General features: G+C 41.7%; 1 protein-coding gene across 3 annotated transcripts in view; it reads right to left on the reverse strand.

Annotated features, from left to right (window-relative positions):
• Positions 1-291: 291 nt before the first annotated feature.
• PDE7B (phosphodiesterase 7B) overlaps positions 292-19490 on the reverse strand; it is a 1141924-nt gene continuing 1122725 nt past the window's right edge. For 2 of the 3 annotated variants that reach the window (XM_078649226.1, XM_078649227.1), the window contains 2 exons: positions 15145-15225; positions 1457-2730 (listed from right to left, as the gene is read on the reverse strand). In XM_078649226.1, the coding sequence (XP_078505352.1) occupies positions 2516-2730; positions 15145-15225 (296 nt within the window). In that variant the 3' untranslated portion in view covers positions 1457-2515. Of the gene's footprint in view, positions 2731-15144; positions 15226-19490 lie in introns of all 3 variants that reach the window. The other variant, XM_078649225.1, reaches the window with a different exon arrangement.

Genomic DNA, 19490 nt, shown 5'->3' on the forward strand with positions numbered 1-19490 from the left:
AGCACTCAAAATAGGGCGGACCAATCATCCCCACTTTTTAGTTAATGTCCCACATTTTAGAAACTCTAATGCCCAAACATTTCGACTACCACAAAACAGCACTTACCACAGCAAAACAAAATTAAGTAAAATAGCATACAATTACAACTATGCCATATGGCTCCACTTAACATGCTGGTGGATTTTAATAAACACCTAAAGCTAAAGCAAATTGTGTAATCTGTCCTATTATGAAGAGGAAAAAAATGGGAAAAAACGAGCATACAAAAATGACAGATAAGCACTGAAAAGTCAAAGGGATTCAGAAGGTAGGGTTTATGAACAAAACACCATGTACAGAACAAAACGACTGTCACTTTGCAGAGCAAATTGCACATAGAAAGTATTTTGACAACTCATGAAGATGCGAAATAAACTGTTTTCCACTATGGTTCATAGCCAAAAAACAGACAGATCACTGTTAACGCTCAAGGTGCCTCTTTTCAACTGGGACCCTGCAGCTGTTAGGCCGTTCCCTGCGCAGGATGTGCTGTCATGATTAATGAACGATTTTGATATTCTGTAAAAAAAGAAAAGCTCCTTTTCTTTTACGCATTTGACAATCTATTCTTTCCTTTTCCGCGACTCAGACACGGAACAGAAAATACAAAACATAACAGCCTCCAAAAACGTTCGCGGGGAAATTGGGGTCGAAATCGAAATAGGCAGGCATGGTTTTTACCCACAATTAGGGCGTCACTATTGCTTTCGTTGGAACAGAGAGGAATCATTCTCTGCTACTGACTTTCAAAATGGTGGCCTCCACTGCTGTGACATCCAAATAAAAAGGAATGGCTTCAAAGCCCTGACACGCTTTTACCCTCATTCTCACGATTTAAAATAATTCCATGGAATGACTGTGGAGATCTGTGTGACAATGGGCCCGAGTCACAGAATGAACTTAAGACTCAATCCTAAACATACTACTATTTTGGTATTCACAGAATGCACTTACTACTTTTGGCATTCACAGAATGAACTTACTACTTTTGGTATTCACAGAAGTTAGGATTTTGTCTTACGTTTGTCTTAAGACAAACTTAAGACAGACTTAAGACAGACTTAAGACAGACTTAAGACAAAATCCTAACTTAAGTCTGTCTTAAGTCTGTCTTAAGCTTGTCTTAAGACAAACTTAAGACAAAATCCTAACTTCTGCGAATACCAAAATTAGTAAGTGCATTCTGTGAATACCAAAATAGTGGTAAGTTTAGGATTGAGTCTTAAGTTCATTCTGTGAATGCCAAAAGTAGTAAATGCATTATGTGAATACCAAAATAGTAGTAAGTTTAGGATTTAGTCTTAAGTTCATTCTGTGAATCGGGCCCTGTGATTCCACTCAGGTTTGACTCTTCAAAACACTCAGACGTGATAGTGGGCAGGCGGTAACAAAATGGGACATGACCTGACCACGAGGAATTGGAAAAGTTAAGGCCTTTATCTGCAAACCACATTGGCGTGATTACGTATAAACTCTTCAGCATATTTACAAACTTTCTTTGATATTATAACAACTTTCCGTTCACAGTGCCAACATTTATACAGATAGTGATCGTACAATGATTCTAAAATTTTGGCATGGAAATCAGCAGAGCGGTATTTACAGAAAGCGAGCATGTGTCGATATAAACATGTCATTTAAACCAAGTATTTGAAAAAAAAGATAGAATTATCTAATGTCAGAAAGATTTTAAGTGTACACGATGGTCTTCTGCCTTGTAGGAGATGCAGGAAGATGCTAGAGTCATATCGAAAGTGGCATTACTTATTAACAACATTGGCATTTTCCTTCTTTTGTGTACAGGGCAGGCTAAAGTTCAGTGCTTTAGATCCATCAACTAGTGCACAGAATACAAAATCTAAAAAGGTATTGTGTTTCATTGTTATTGTTTTCAATGATGACCCGACTAAAAATAAAAAGTTCTTCATTCAGAAATGGTCCTCTGAGCTTTGTTGATGCTGGTGGTTGTTGAAAGTGCAGCCCAGCCGCTAGGCTAAAAATGACTCTTCCAGCCCTCTGAAGCCACTTCCAGCCTTCGTCACAGTGTAATTCAATGTGGCAACACAATGATCAATCTCCTGATGTTGGTGGGAGTAATATAGTCTGTCAAAAAAATGGAAAAATAAAAATAAACTCAGTCTGACTAAAAAAAGAGAAAAACTGGCTGTGGCAAATGGCGTCGCTCACTGTCTCTCCCTTGCTATCATTCCGCGTGCCCATTGCTTCGGAGCAAATTTCAGGCCCAATTCAATTTTCTGGAATTGCCATTTGGGAAGGAAAGGCTCAATTTCAATGTATGGCAGGATTTCATTACAACCGTTTCCCCCCAATGTCTCTCCATCTATAGTGTTTTCCACCATCACTCCAAGTTCATGATGGTGGTCTGGCATCTAGTGGACTTTCTGCTGGCCTGACCTGGCGACCAGAGAGAAATCGAACAGAAGTGCTGCAGGGGGGGGAGACGTAAGACAGGTGCTAGGGGGTTCCTCCTTCTTTCAAAGTCTGATCGCCCTTCTTTTCAGTCCCTTGATTTAAGTGATCGTTGCTCTGGGTGTGTTGCTTGTGGAGCAATTCCCTCCAGATGGCCTTGTTCTTCCTGAGATGGCTAAGCATATTTTCAGACAGGCGAGTGCCTCCTGTAAACCGCACCCATTCATCAAAGAGAGGCTCTGCTATGTAGGTCATGAAGCCTAGAAGGAAACAGATACACCATTATTTTTCAAACCTGATGCATGTAAAAATCATAGTCTGTAAATATAGGGATAGAATTAATGCCACGTGCCAGAAAAAGAAGCAAGTTATCGGTAATCAAAGATTTACAGCTCGAAATCTACTATAGATCCAGGTGTATGCAATACATTGCTACTGACTGCTTGCCTTGATTATAATAACAATTGTGCATTGGTTTTTTTAAACATCAAAACTATGGCTATCAACCATGAATAGACATATCTGTTACCAGACTAAATAATATTAAAGTACGACCCACAATGCCCTATCTTCAATATCTATTTTCTGTCTTTGGGCCCGATTAAGATGCGGACCCACATCGTAATCACTGATTCTCTGACCAAGCCATTTCGATGGGTTTGGTCGGAAGGGAATCCGAATCAGTCTTCCGAATGGCTTACGACAGGCTCGGAGGGAGCGTCCGCCATTCGGAAGGTCCAGAGTAATCCCCTGTCCGGCTCTTTCCGGCAGAGAGATTACGATGGCAGTTTCCCACTGCCTTTTTGTGCCGGCCTTTCTGGAAAAAAAGGCAGAGGGATACAGCTTTGGGGCCCCATGGGTGAAAGGTGCCAAATGGCGGCCTAGAGGGCACCTAATGTGCCCCCTTGTTGATCCCCGCACCCGGTGGCAGGCACCTTGAGGTGCCAGCCACCGGGTGTAGGGATGAACTGCACCCCTGCAATTTGCTATGAGAGCAAGCATTCCATTCGGAATACATGCTCTCATAGCAAAGTAAAGGATTGCGAATGAAAAGGGCTCAGTCGCATCCTAATTCATAGGCTGGAACCGACTACTGGAGGTCGTTCGCTTCCAGTTCTAGAACGATGCCGGATGGACTCGGGTCCGTCTGGCATCATAATCGGCCCGTTTGTTTGTAAATGTTTGGCTGGGTGAGTGCATGTTTTATCGAATGAATCACTTCAATCTCATTGGGTGTCACTAGAGCCACATGTGAATCTATAACAGATATAAAGCTGTAAATCCTTTATAGATAAGGAAGATTTTTCTTTGCATTATGAATCTTCTATAGAAGTCCATTATGTTCATATTACACTTCGATCCCTGAAGAGAATGGGGACTTAAGGCTGGAACACAGTTAAATAGTCTACCAGTGTGTTTAAAACATAGCATACCAACAAAAGGAAGCATTCTCTTGACCCAGGTTTGCAAAATACACTGATTATAGATGACAACTATTGAGTGTGTTTCCTCTTGCAATTCGCTTTAAAATAGTCCCCCACTTATTTATTATTGTGGGCTTCGGACGTAAAATATTTCTTGATTACCCAGTTTACCCGACACTCGGAAGCACGAGGAAACACTGCTTTAAAAAGCAAATAAAGCAACCCGGAACTGGGTAACCAAGAAATATTTTACGTCCGAAGCCCACAATTATAAATAAGTGGGGGACTATTTTAAAGTAAATTGCAAGAGGAAACACAGTTAACACTGCAGCAACCGTGCGGTGCCGACAGCCAGACCCTAAAACTCCGCAATAAGGGATACAAACACACAGGACGATGAGACCCATATAGAGGGGCAGCCCCAGAGGAATTTATAAAGCTCTCCGGCACTGTCGAATAAAAGAACAAGTGTGATTAAAGAATCTAAGTTAATAAGACACTGTAAACTCTACATAAAAACAAGGGACGAGAGAAAAACAAATTGATATAACTACAGAGACAGAAAAAAATACTGTGTCTTGATAAAGAGGGTGTCAATTGATTGGAACCATCGAAACGCGTCAATGCCGTTGTTAAAGCATAATTTAAGGACTAGCACAAATAAGCATAATATTGATTGTATCCATTTAGTAATTGTGTGTCCTGAGTACAATTAAATGTGCAACTGTAACTGACAAAGGCTAGGTCTTACATTTGTCCGTCTCTTTTATGCTGGTCATAATTGCAAATTGTTTATTTACAATTTTTGTAAACTGTTACATATGTGTTGTTTTTTAATATAAAGTAAAGATTGATTTTAATGTGTATTATTTGTTAGCTTTCAAATAATTTTATATTTCGTATAATGAATTGTGACCTTGTAAATCTTTTTTAATAATAAAAAAACTGTAACAAAGAATTGGATATAACACTCAATAGTTGTCATCTATAATCAGTGTATTTTGAAAAAATGGGTCAATGGAATCCTTATTTCCCTTTATTATTTTAAGGGGTCCCTCTCTCCTCTTTTACCGTTACCTTTCAAACATAGCAGTCAGTCCCTTTGAGAGTTTTCAAAAGCAACACATAACTGTTTGAATTGTCTGACTACTTCCTAAGTCTGTAAACCACTGTCCTTGGCTATGATCTTTGAAAAAGTCTGATGCAGAGGTAGCTGCAGAATGAGCATCGACCCATCCTCTCAACTTCTGGCTTCTGCTGCCCACTCACGCCAGCGTGTGGTATTTCGCGCTACAAATGGATGCACAGAGACATTCCAGGATGCAGTATTAAGCCGCAGAAACAGGTCTCTGCTTTGTTCAGTGCTACAGCTTTTGCATCCACCATTATGCCAGCCAGTGCAGCGCAGTAGGAAACTGGAGAGCATATATGAAATGCCCAGCTGAAAGTCATGATATAGTATCAGTGCTTAATTTGAGCCAGTGGTTTACGGTGCTCAGCACCAGTACTTAATTATTAACACCGGCACTCATGACAGTCTGCCACATGGTGGTGCTGTCTATCTAATGTAGAGATGAGGGCAACAACAGTTGTCTATTCATTAAATATAACAAATTACTGCCTCCCAAGCAATTCTTATAGCTTTGAGGTCCTGAAATAGTCTGAACTGTCACACTTGTTTGAGTGTGGTAGTTAGTAGTTATGTTGGTAATATCATTGGCAGCACAGGCAGGGGCAATGGGTGCCACAAGTTGCAGTGGCCTTCTGACAAGTACCCTGGCACTTAAATGTTGCTGTAAGCTAGGTAAATACACAGAAGGTTAGACCACTGCAAACATATTTAAAAAAACAAAAGACCTCGCATGTTCATTTTAGGATCTTTTTCAGTTCTGTTACATTCTGTTCTTAAAAAATGCTGGAACTGGTCCCCTCATAAAACCATGCACAATCTTTTGTCATAATAATGTATTAATATGTTAATTGTTATTTTGCAATTATTTACGTGATTCCTTTTTTGGGTTAAAAACCTGCACTAATGTTCATTATTGCCATTTACTAATTATTTTGTGAATGTTCTCAGTGTATATAGAATGTTTTCTTACTTGCATTTGTATTGTTTGATGAATTTTAGATTTTCATGCATTGAAAGAAATTAATATGATCAACCAAAATATTTTTGGGTCATGTGTATATAAAGTGATAACTGAATGTGTCACAAGCAACACCTTTTTTAAAATGTAAAATTGGTGAAGGCGGTTGTCACCACTGCATTTTCCATATCTGTCTGTGCAACCTCACCGCAGCAGTTCCTTCCGCACATACGTATCATTTATACAATGAGACCATGCCACCAAGGATGTGTAGAGGTAAGAATAGATGGTAATAGCTAGTGGTGAGTGTTGTCTGGAGGTTTTGTTGACATGCATATTTTCTGTTCACTGAAGGGAAGGTCAGAGTCCTAATCTAGATCAGATATCTGAGGTATCCATAGGTCTAGGGGCATGTAGATAATATAGAAAGCACAACACGTTTTGGAAAGTCCCAGTACCAGCACGTGAGTATTGAGCAGTACGTAGTTCTAGGCGAAATACTTTACCAGCCTATGTATCCAGTCTTACCATTAACTGAAGTAATCAGTCTCCATCCTACAAAAATACAGTGGCATATGTACAAGAGGATTACACCACCGGAACGTCACTTTTACCGGTGTTCCGGTGGCGCAATGCCCTGCACCATATTTAAAAAGTGGCTTTGTAAATATAGTACCCTTTCACACAGATGTTTGCATGAAGGGGCATTCAATGGGTGGTGCTGTGGGTGTTCACCACAACACCCATTGCTTTTTGACTCTGCCCCAGATTTACAAGGATCTGTAAATATGAGGAAGCATAAAAAAATAATGCCATGCAATAGCAGGCATTAGAACGGTACGATGATGAGAAATACTTTTATTTCTCCTCGTTTTTGTTTTTTCTATGTGTGCTGCATTCTGCAGCAAACATAGAAAAAGCTAAATGCCATTAACCTGCACATAAACAATCATTCCCTGTTATGCAGGCACCTTTTCACTATGGCACAAGGGTGTCTGTGTTGGCACTAGGCAGCTACTTCTAATACCAACAATAGGGGAAACACAGTGGTGTGCCCTCTTTTTGTGAATACGGCACATCCCTGCATTTTGGAAATGGCTGAGCTTGTCACTGCCACATTTGCCGCAGCTCTGCACTCTGTCATTTCCTTATAAATATGCCCCAAAATGTCTCAATATCTGCACGGTGTGAATGGGTAGGGGGGAGCATGGTTAGTGAAAACCTGACAGCTGATTGGCCACAACGTGTTCAGCCCACGGTCTTCAATAATAAATACAAAGCAATTTCCTGAGCACCATTGTGCTATTTTACAGAGAGAGGCTGCTGTCCTCAGAATCCTTTGCCTTCATGGCTTCAGGACAAACTCCAGAGTAGCAGACACCTACGACTCCATTCACAGGCACTATCTCTGCTGGAATAACGCTGCCATCAACATCTAGAGCGGCACCTTTCACTAGGCCTGAACGGGAATCTGTGTTTTGCAAATCTTTTACTTTTCCATCTCGGCGGAAAAAGAAATCAATACGTAAAATTTAACTTTCACCATGTTCAATTGCGCTTCAGAGGGTCCACCCTGAGCAGTACTAAATGGGCACTAGTGGTATGTGGAAGCACATGCGGGCTATGAACCCCAACCAGATTGCTTAGGAAGGGTAGCAAAGAGTAGGTCAAGAAGCAGAGAGGATTTGAAAATGCACCACCTGAATTATTGTGGCAACAAGAAGAAGAAGAGGATGAAAAAAATGTAGGGCCTCATTTATGAGGCTCCTTGTGCTGCCGGACCATCACTTTTAGTGATGGTCCCTGGTGCAGAAGCCTGTGTGATATTTATCAGGCAGCATTAAGCCACTTTTTTTGGCTTATTGCTGACTAATAAATATAGGTCCGTTTAACGAAGTTTTCGGCATTAAACTGGAGTGCAATGTGTGTTGCTGGGGGCGTTCCCAGCAACATCCATGGCTTTTTGACACTGCCCCAGATTTACGAGTAACCGTAAATCTGAGGAAGTGCCAAAAACGTACGCCTCCCCTGGGGAGGCACAGCGAGGAGAAATATCTTTATTTCTCCTCGTTTTTCCTTTTTCTAACGTGTGCTGCATTCTGCAGCACACATAGAAAGATGAAAAAGCCTCTTGTGATTTTTGTTGTACAGGAAGGTTTCCCTTCCTGTCGCAATGCAGGAACCCTTGCACCATGGTGCAACGGTGACTGCATTGGCACATGGCAGCCCACTGAGCACACGCGCAGACAAAAAGGACAGGAATGCACTGTATCTGATAGATACAGTGTATTCCTGCCCTTTTCTTTTGCTGTAGGGCAGCACAGCAGGAAGGCCTGCTGTGCTGCCCTACAGCAAAACCTCATAAATGAGGCCCGCAATATTTAGCAACATACTGCACACAATGCATGTATGTCTTTTTTTCTGGTGAGACTACCAACGTTTTTTTTCAAAGGCCATAGAGAACCATATAAAACACCAACACAAAACAATTAACTGGAAACGTAAGAAATAAAAGAAAAAATGGGTAATTACCACAAAAAAATCCAACAAGAAAAAGTTACTAAAAAAGTAAAAAAACAGTAGTATTATTGTTATAAAAATGATATATAGTTTTTTTAAAAGTTACAAACCAAAAAAAGGTTAAAAAAATGATAATTAAAAATACAGCAACACAAAAAATAAGATGTCAAATTAGCCAGATGGAAAGCCTGCTCTGCGCAAATCTCCTCTGCACAAAACTAGAGACTGAGTTCAGGGATTGTGAGGTTGGTTTCTTCCAGACAGGTGGGAGCAGGGCCTGGCCGGAGGATGGGGCTTGTGCCCAATTCCCACTCTCCTTCTGTAAATGACCACATGCCAAGCACAGTGGGATTGCCCAATGAAAAGTAGTTTTACAGATTTTAAATTTTGAATATGATCATAAAGCCCAGAAAATCACTGAATACACCAACAGTTTAAGTGACATTGTAGATAGGCATAATAAAACGATCTTGAAGTAGGTTAAAAAAAATCCCAGACATTCACTGAAAAAACAACAGGTTAAAGTGACATTATAGTTATGTGCTGAAAAGAGATAACATCTATCATTTAAAAACTGAAAAACATTGAAAGTCGCCAGGTATAATTTAGTCAACATACTATAGCTGCACCCCTATCATGCACTGCTTATGACCTGGCACATGATATCACTCATGACATGACCCGCAATTTAAAGAAAGGAGGTTCTGAGGTGTGCATTAGCCACTGATAAGGCACTATCAGCCAAGTCCTATGATCTATCCTCAGTAGTTTGGAAAAAATGCCATCCAGTCATGGCTTCAACCACACACTGAGTTACACCATCTGTAAGTGGGTCAACCCTACATTGTGCATTATTCAGCAATGTGTAATGCTTTAAAATCATTAGGGAAGTTCTGCAAATAAATGTGAACACCTTATACACCTTCACTACTTAAAATATGACTACAGCACTATATGGCATTTATTTACCATGGTCATTTGCCAAGAAAGCCACAGATGAATAATCCATTTTGAACAGAAGCTTGGCTTCTTTTGACAATAGGCTTTGGCTTTAAATCACCCCCAAATCTGAAAAAGGCCCACAATAAGAGGGTCATTATGATTGCGGAATTCCCGCATCCTCCGGGCCGGCGGAAGCCACCGCCGGCCCGGAGGATGCGGGAAAACCGCAGCGGAGTCTCCACAGACCCACCACCAAATTAGGATGGCTGGTGGGTCTGATAATCTGTCCGCAGCTTTTCCGCCGCGGTCGCCTTCCGACCGCGGCGGAAAAGCACTAACATGTCTGGTGGTGTCTATCAGACACCGCCAGGCATATTAGGATGTCTGCAATTCTATGCTTTTCCACGGCGGCTTTTCCGCCGTGAAAAAGCATACGGACCTTCACTTCGGGGGCCCGTTGCGGGCCCCCTGGGTGAAGGGGTGGTGGGGGGTGCACGCTTTGTGCACGCAAATGCTGTGCATGCATTTTTTACATTGGGGCGGGTGCAGCTTGAAGCTGCACCCGCCGCAATGTTAGAGATAGAGGATGTGACCGCCACCCTGGCGGTCACACCCTAATCAGATCGGAGGGAACGCCGCAGCCCATGCGGACGTTCCCTCCTCCTCAGGGGTCGCGGACGGACTCAAGTCCGTCCGCGATCCTAATCGACCCCTAAGTGTGTTCAGCCTTAGCCTTTTTTAACATGGAGTAACTCGTTGCACCCAAAACTTTACAGGCTCATAAACCGTGCACCATTTAACTGTTGCCACTCACAAGCAGACTTTGCTCCAAAGCCTACGCTATTTACATCCTATGCACCCATACATGTACACACCGTACTTCTATGCTGTATATGGCTGCAGGCCTTTTGTAGCAGCGTTCAACAAATGATGTATGGGTTCATTGGGTTTTTTGAGTAATGTGAATAGCTGAGACATGGATGATGTCATCAGTGGAACTAACAGTGATATTATCAACGATGTCCTTTGAGATTTCATTAGCACTGTCATCAATGATGTACTTTGAAATTTCATCAGCAATGGCATCAATGATGTCCTTTGAAATGTCATCAGCAGTGGTATCAATGATGTCATTTAGCATATCACGAGTGATGTAAAGTGTGAGGTCCTAAGCAGTGCATGATTGGGACGCGATCTATAGTTAGTTTTTACTAAATTATAAAATTTTATTTGTATTTTAAACTTTAGTTCCTATATCATTTCAACACCTAACTATAAGGCCAATCTAACCTTTGTTTTGTCAGCGAGTTTCAGTTTTTTTAACATACATCAATATCTTGTTATTCTTCTTAAGCATAACGCTTCTTTAATCTTTGATTTTTAAGTGAATGTATGTACATTCACACACATACATATATATATATATATATATATATATATACACGCGCACACACACACATGAGATATGCAGAGTACAATAGGCTTTTAATTACCATTTGTGAGGGTGGGGCAAAGCGTAGAGTGGGCCATGATGCACCTCCTCCTCCTAAACATGCTGCTTGTCTGCATATGTAGAGTATATACAATGGAGATCTTATTTGTGAAGTAAGATGAAACCATATGAGTAGTAGACTCATTGGGTCATCCTAAATAATGCCACTGTCATCAAAAAGACATGACCAAATACAAATTGTATTTAGAGAAAATGTAACCCAAAGCGGTCAACCTTTATGGCTTAACTGAAGCTGGCATGCTGTACAAGTGGATAGGCACAGCATTCCAAAGCCTGTTCCCCCAGATAGTCAAAGCGACATCATTCCCTACAAGAGTGCTTCAACCTCAGAACATCCATTGTGGTACCTGGTTTAGCCCTTAAGCACCACTAGCCCAGTAAGTGAATATGTTTTCCCTAAGGTAGTTAAGCCGTGAACACTGAATAGCTTTATTGGTCGTAATCATTCTCATGAAGGTACCACTTGCCGCAACCAGCTACCCACTAAGGGCACCCATGTTCACTGGGACATGTTCCCAAAGTCTCCATTTTTCAATTATTTGAATTGCAGGACATTATACCCGTTGGAAATGGGCAATGGTGTAGTCTGGGCTACCTATTAACTATGAAGTCCAGTAATCAGTTTTCAAAAGAATGGTGGCCTAATCAGAGCCACAAAAGATTGAATGTCGAATTATGTAAGATTTACATTGGAGGCTTTGACCTCTATTGTATGTCTAGAGAGGGAAAAGTCAAGTTCCAGCCTGACTAGAGAAGTTTTCACTAGAGACAAGGAAATAGGAGCAGATCAAATAAATACCTATGTCCTATAAGTAGCCTTTTGTCATCAGTTTTTCCATCAGTTGAGGCCAACATATTCTATCACATCCACCACCGAAATTATGTTTTCCATTCTGTTTCCTAGCAAATGCCAACTGGGTATCATTAACAAACATCATATAGAAATGAAGCACATATCTCCTGCCTGAGTAACCCAGCCAATGGTTGCATGCAGATGTTAAACAATGGTGGGAAAACTGATCAGTCTTAAAGAACTTCACAGACAAAGGATCTTGGAAAGGTAAGAGTCACAGAAGATTGTCAGTGTCCTATCCTTCAATAACACTCCTACCGATGTATTGGCATTGATTCAATGCAAACCATTCCTTCTTGAAGTTTCAAAGTTTTGCAAGTGGCCAAGAATTTTGAGGAAAAAAAAAGAATGCCAACCTTTATCAAGAAGCTACATGCTCTAGTCTTTAATATTTGTAAGTGCTAAGTGAGTCTGTTGATCAATTTTACAGTCAGACTGATTACAGCCCACAATTGAGAATGCTTGTATGTGATTCTGCACTTGCTGAAACACAATGGTCTGAATGATCTTACTGATGAAGGAAAGGTTGCTTGCTCATTGACCTGTAATTGATATAGAGGGTCAATGCTTTTTTAAGGAATAGTGTGATATATGCTAGCTTCAAGGCAGCTGGCTCCTAAATAGAGTCAAATCTTCAATTGGCAATAAAAGTCAGAGCTGGAGCTAGGATGCCTTGGAAGGGTTTCATCATGCTTGCTTGACATGGGAGGCTCAGTTTAAGAAACAATTGTAACATTTGTTCCCCAGTCACTTTTATTCCGTCTGACAATTCTAGAACTGGGGCGCATGCAGGACTTACACTCCTTCCCATTCCCCCATCATTAGGAGAAGCCCTATGTTAATCAAGGTGATATCAACACAGAGAACTTTAATTGAGTCTTTAAAGGGGAGGGCAGAATCTGTCTGGGAAACAAAGGTCCGGCCTGTTTGCAAATACTTTTGGGTAGTTAGCTCAGTGAAGAGAGTAAATAGCACAACTCACATGTTCATGGCTTCCTTAAAAATACTGAACTAAATGAGTTCCTGAACATGAGGTCAGTTTTGTACAACCCCTTTGCGCAGCCCTGCAAGCTGCCTTGAACTCAATGATTAGTTCTCTCTGCTTTCTCTCAACCCACTTGCATCCTCTCCTCACCCCTCCCTCAGTTCTTCTGTAAACCAATTTTTCATTTTCTAAGCAATAAATATTCTACTATGCTCCATCTAGAGCCTTGTTAGAGAAGGACTTCTCAAGAGAACTGCTAAACCAAATAAATAACTCTTCAGGAGTGGCATCCAGATTTTCAACTCAACCAGAATGTTTCTCTAATGGATTTTTGGGGCCTGTTCCAGTCAGCAAGACAGCCAATGTGCAAAAACGGTGGTTCAACGATGATAATGGAACAGAACATTGAGCAGAAGTGTCAAACCCTGAGGAGACCAACCAAGCCAGTTGGTTCCCTGTAATCTGAGTAGGCATCTGCGTGTACTGGGTAAAAGTAGGGTTTTCCATAGTAAAGTTCTGATTTCTTTCTACCATGACATCATCGTAATGGCTTCCCCTGCATTGAAAGCCCCATAGTTATGCTTGTTTCAGCCATAGTAGGAAATCTTCCAAGAAAGTATACCACATACAGTTTTTAATGGAAAGATGACTGCTCCTGTCATCAGCTGTTCAATGGGTAACTTAAATCATGGAGTAATTAAATGACTGGATATGCTGATAGGATGATCAAAAGTTGGAATTAATGGGACAAAATGTGCTTTATGGAACAGCATGTGTTGGGGTAATCACACATGCCAACTGGGCAATCTCCCGCTGATGGAGTTTGGACTGATTATGGTGATCAAGTGCTACAGGCAATCCATCTACCGCCGTGAGGTGACATGCATCACATGCATCATTGTGAAAGTCTATTGGTTGCTGAGAATTTCAGAATGCAGAAAACTGACATTCTTCTTAGTAAGCGAAATTAAATTCCATGCCAATTATACACATCTACACTTTCAAGAATAGGCATTTGCTCAAAAAGCTTCCATTTTGTATGTATGTATTTTAATGTATGTATGTATTTTAATGCTTATTAAGCGCAGCTGTCACCCAGCGGGTATCCTGGCGCTGAGATCAGTTTCACCATCTGCTCTACCATTTATTCTGCTCTAGGGAAGAGAAAGGATTGTTTCGGGACTACACAGTCCCTTCATCAGGGGAAACCATGACGCAAGACACTAATATAATGGATCAGATCAAAAAGAATCGGTATCTCGTCGCACAATTGTTGAGTCAATTATATAGGCAGCTATGTATTTCACAACAACGATAATGTGAGGCATTCAACTGTTACATCAGTTATTCGCACAGCTGTGTGTTTTACACGAACGACGATAATCGACTTTCGTCTATGACGCAAAGATTAAGCTCAAAGCGGAAACGCCGTGATGAATCCTAGTCACGGTCTAGGATTCATTACGGCGTTTCCGCTTTGACTGTGTAGTCCCGAAATGCATAGGGCCACGCACAATTAACAGATGAATATTTGTATTTCTTCACACCATCGATTCAATGTACATAAATGATACATGATACTTGATTGTATTAGTAGAAATTTACATGATTTGTATTGTTTTCTTTTTTTAATTTCATTGAATTTTTGATGTAAACATATTTGTATCTCCAAAATGCGTTGGTAAATACACTGACAGTAAAAATAGATGTGATTTGTCTGATGATTTTTTAAGTATTGTGGTATGCATTATCAGCAACCTGTGAACAGTGCACAGTACTTAGCAGGTTTTCCTGTTATTTTTGCTTCTTCATTTTTTGCTATCCGGTTTGACAGCGGATACAGTACTGTAGCACCCTTTGCCATATATTTTTCCAAATTTACACCTCACATATATGTTTTAAAAAATAGCGAGTGCACCTTTACCCACTTATTTCTTCAAAATCTCAGGGCACATATCATTAATTGTATTATGCAAACAGTAGATAGTCAATGATACTTACTAAATTGGCCATGTGTACCTTGCTGGGGACCACTGAGTTTACTTGCTATACATGTCTTACCACGTGGAAAGCAAAGCAATTCAGAAGAGCTTCCCGCCCAGTCGTGTCCGTGCAGGTAACAGCAGTGGGGTAAGAGGGGATTTCAAGGGACAATGCAGAGGAAACATTCATTATTTATTTAATTTTCCTTCAGCATTGCCCTTCGAAATCCCCACTTACCCGGCCCCACCGCTGTTACATGCACGGTCTGCAGCTGTTCCCGCCACCATCTTTGCCAAATAAATTCTTTGGTCAATGTCAATATCTGGGTATTAGCGTGGTGTGTTACTTTGTACAGCCAACTTACCAATTTGAATGCTGGGTATCGAATCCTTTTGCTGATTACATAGTGGGCTTATTTCCAGTTCAAACTTCTTTTCAAGATCTCCTAAGCAGATAGACGAGAGAAAACAAAACAAAATGTAAGCCATTCCTAAAAGTTATTATTTTCATCTAATATTAACATAAGGGAACAACTGTCAAAAATAAATAAGGAGGTGGGGGTCCCACACGTTTAATAGTAGAAGCAATACTGGCACTGCACCCAAGCAAAGTCACCAGAAAGGAAACTTCTGTGCAATTACCAGACCACAGCAGCAAACAACATTGATATGAACAATGAACATTTTAATAATATTGTCACCATAGTAGAAAAAACAAAGCAAATGGTATTCTACATCTGTATTTGCTCAGAGACGTTAAAAAGGTGTAATGTGTAAAAAGAATTAGCGCATGCCGTTTTTTAAGGGATGACAGAGCGTACACCAGTTTTTTCAAAGCAAACCCACCAAGGGTGTATTATCTTCCTTAGTAAATTAGCCTGCAAAGATATGTAAATGACAAAGACGTCAGCTTCGGTCTCAAACACCATTGGAATCAATTCAGGGACAACCCCCCCCTTTTAAAAACTTTTTCAAGTTAAATTGGTGGATTTTGCAAATCAATTACAACATTCTATCGGGTTGCGTTTTGTCTGATTCTGCTGACACGAGTGAGCGCAGTGACCAATGATCAGTCAGATCTATGAAGAGACTTTTTTCTCTGACTACCAAGGTGCAAGCTATCTTCCCCTGCTATAGGAAGTTTAAGATGGAGACCCTCTCCAGACAAAGTGGCCAAACTATGTATGACCTGTACTTTTTTAAGCCATATTTTTTAACTATATTGACTGTAAAAACACTTTCTCGTTTCTTTGGGGCTTACCAAAAATCGCAGGTCCTGGCAGTTAGACAGCATTTTTCAATTCTGTCAAGTTTGACATCGAAATGTAATGGGAAAGTGCACTGAGCGTTACAAACATCTTACCACTTTAACTGCGATCACAGTTTAGCAGGGCGCCGGTATTCAGGCCCAAACCTGTAATATCAATGGAACAGCACAAATCCAGACTAGTGGTGCTCAAGTACCAGCGAGATTCCAAGTTTGAGAAAGCTTTCTTGCTCCCCTAGTCCATTTTTATTATTTTTCCAAATTAAGGCAGAATGGTCAGGAATTTACGGCCACATGCATCAAGGGTTTTTGCATTCGCAAACGGTGCGAATCGCAAAATTCGGCCGTTTGCGAATGCAAATCCCTTTTTTGGGATGCATTAAGGTTTTTGATGTTTTCGCAATTTAAGAAATCGCAATTTATTTGCGATTTCTTAAATTGCGATTGCATTTAAGAAATCGCAATTTTGCGATTTCTTAAATGCAATGCATGATTGTTTTAAAATTGCGAAATCGCAAATAGGAAGTGGAAAATTACCATGAAGTTAACCTTCATGGTAATTTGCGAAAACTTTCAAAAATGCACAAAAGTGCATTTTTGAAAGTTTCATTTTACACACACACATGCCTTTGGGGCATGTGTGTGTGAGAAATGCACTTAAAGGTACATTTCAGGGGTGCAGGGGGGGGGGTCCTTTGGACCACCCCCCTGCACCCTTGAAATTGCATTCTCATTTTGCGATTCCTTAATTGCGAATCGCAAAATGAGAATGCCTTCACATTTATTCCTAAGGGCCTCTAGGCCCATAGGAATCAATGGAAAGGGATTCCTTAATTGCGATTCGCAAATTGTGAATCGCAATTTAGGAAAAATAAGAAATCGCAAAATAAATTGAGATTTTTTGATGCATAGCCGTTTTCGATTTCTTAATTGCGATTCCTTAATTTTCGCAATTAAGAAATCGCAAACGGCAACGTTGATGCATGTGGCCGCTCGAGCTCATAGGCATTGCCTGAGTGACAGCAATGGAGTCCACGATTTACCTGTTCACGGGAAGCTATGGGCCAGCATGACTTACTGGGTGGCATCCGCCAGGGGCAGCTGGCAGGGCAAGTGGGCTCTTGAGTTTCTAATGTAGATTGTATGCTTATCACTCTATACCAGTCACATGGAAGTCTGCAATCCAGCTATAAAACATTTCACGCTACCTAATAATACATGGGAGCCTGTAGTCCATGAATATCAGACTTTTTGTCTAATTTCTTTATCACAATCGAATTGAGACCTCTCTACTCAGCTGTAATGACGAAATGGCAAGCTGCCCAACTGTCATCTGTAATTTCAAATTTAGTGTGGTTGTCAACATGCCTGCTGCCAAAACCATCAGCCATGGTAAAAGGCAGGTCAAAGAACAACTGTTTTTTTTCGTTCTTCTATGCTATTTTGTTTGTAAAAAGAACAGTGATCAGCAGAAAGGGAATAGATGGCAGCATGTTTATTTTTTTGCCATGTTGAAAGTAGGCTGAAACCGTCAACATTATCGGCGCCCTCTTGCTCTCCTTAACCTTTTTGTGCGCGTAAAACAGCCGCCATTTTGAACACCATGGCTTCCCTGCTCCCGCCGAGAGCCAGCGCGCCTCTCTCCCACTCCTAACTTCGCCGGCATCCCCCGCATACTGACAACCCCCCTGCCTGCACCTGCCGCGAATCATAAAACCCCTCTTCAGCGCTGCTCTTCCCCAGACCCTCGTCCTGTTCCCAGCGCGACACCTCCCCTCTTCCCATTTATGATCCCCGGCCCTTTGATGCAAACCCCATTTCCCCGTGTGCCCGTTTGTCTTCCCCGTTCCCAGGCCGACACCCAGCTCTGCCGATACCAATCCCTTGCCCCTCCCCATACAATAGAAAGCTTCCCTCTTCAAAGAACCCCCGAGATGATCAAAGCCCCCCCCCATCCCACGAGATCCGATCGAAACCCACACACTCCGTGGATCGGCGGAATATCCAGCTGCGCGATGATCATCACCTGTTGTGAACGGGGCGGGGACTTCCACTGTAATCTTGCGTGGGAACGGGCTGGGAAGGGGGGGATTCTGAGGATGTCTTTCCGTACATCAAAGTAGCGACGAGAATGTGTTACATGCAATAAACAGATAAACGTGTGTATAAGAGGCCAGGCCTCAGGGATGCAGTTAGAGCACCTCAGAACGATACCTTCTGTCCGTTTCGTTGTGTTCTCCTCCGGAGAGAATAAAAACCTTGTTTCCTGCCTTCCAGTCTCCAGCGCCTGCCTCTTCAATAGTTTAACTTCTTTGTGGGTTCAAGAGGCGACACCGCCGGGCAAATACTTAAGGATCTTATATTCTGGTTGGTAGTGCCCCCCATTTAGTTTCTACAATTGGCGTCCCAAGCGTGGGGCCCATCAGCGACCCATGGATCCAGTGGGAGAGGTCCTGACGACAAAGTGAACGACTGCAACGATCGGGAACGCGTCTGTCCGATAGACCCTCGTCTGACAGCCGATCATCCGAACTTCACTGGTTCCGAACAGACCTCTCTCGAGTGATCTACGGTCCTGACTGGGAACCATCAGCAGTGCCGCGAGGATAACGAAGAAGAGAGGACGATCGGGCGCTGGATTCGGAAGACAGGAAACTGTCCATGCGGTCCGGGTAAGGTCGTGTCACCACGACAAGTTGCGAAAAAATTGCTTGATTGCTTGTTTGTTAAAAAAATACTAGTATTGCTCTTTTTATTTATTTGGAGATTCACTGTCTGCAAACGGAGAAACAACAGGCTCTCTCTTTGCAAGCAGTGGAGGATAGGTAGGGCGGCAGCCGTGCTTATTTTTCTCCCCCACGCAATAATCACTTGAAACTGAACTGTTGTTCCCAAAACTATTGTTTCCTGGAGATTCCCTGTCTGCAAACAGGGAAGAGACCACCCTTTTTGCAGATAGTGAAAAGGGTAGGTAACGCAGATCTTTGCGGACCTACTCATTCTCCCCATTGTTATTTATTGGTCTTTTTGTTATTTTGATCTATGAGGGATTCACTGTCTGCAAACGGAGAAACAACGGGCTCTCTCTCTTTGCAAGCAGTGGAGGATAGGTAGGGCAGCAGCCGTGCTTATTTTTTTCTCCCTCACTCAATAATCACTTGAAACTGAACTGTTGTTCGCAAAACTATTGTTTCCTGGAGATTCCCTGTCTGCAAACAGGGAAGAGACCACCCTTTTTGCAGATAGTGAAAAAGGTAGGTAACGCAGATCTTTGCGGACCTACTCATTCTCCCCATTGTTATTTATTGGTCTTTTGTTATCTTGATCCATGAGGTATTCACTGCCTGCAAACAACGTAGAATAGAAATATTCTGTCCAGTCTTTGCACCTAGTGATAAGATAGGCAGTGCTGACTTTTTAGTCCCTCGTTACGAGCCGTCATGT

This window comes from Lissotriton helveticus, chromosome 6 (genome assembly GCF_964261635.1).
Source record: "Lissotriton helveticus chromosome 6, aLisHel1.1, whole genome shotgun sequence".
NCBI classification, from domain to species: Eukaryota; Metazoa; Chordata; class Amphibia; order Caudata; family Salamandridae; genus Lissotriton; species Lissotriton helveticus.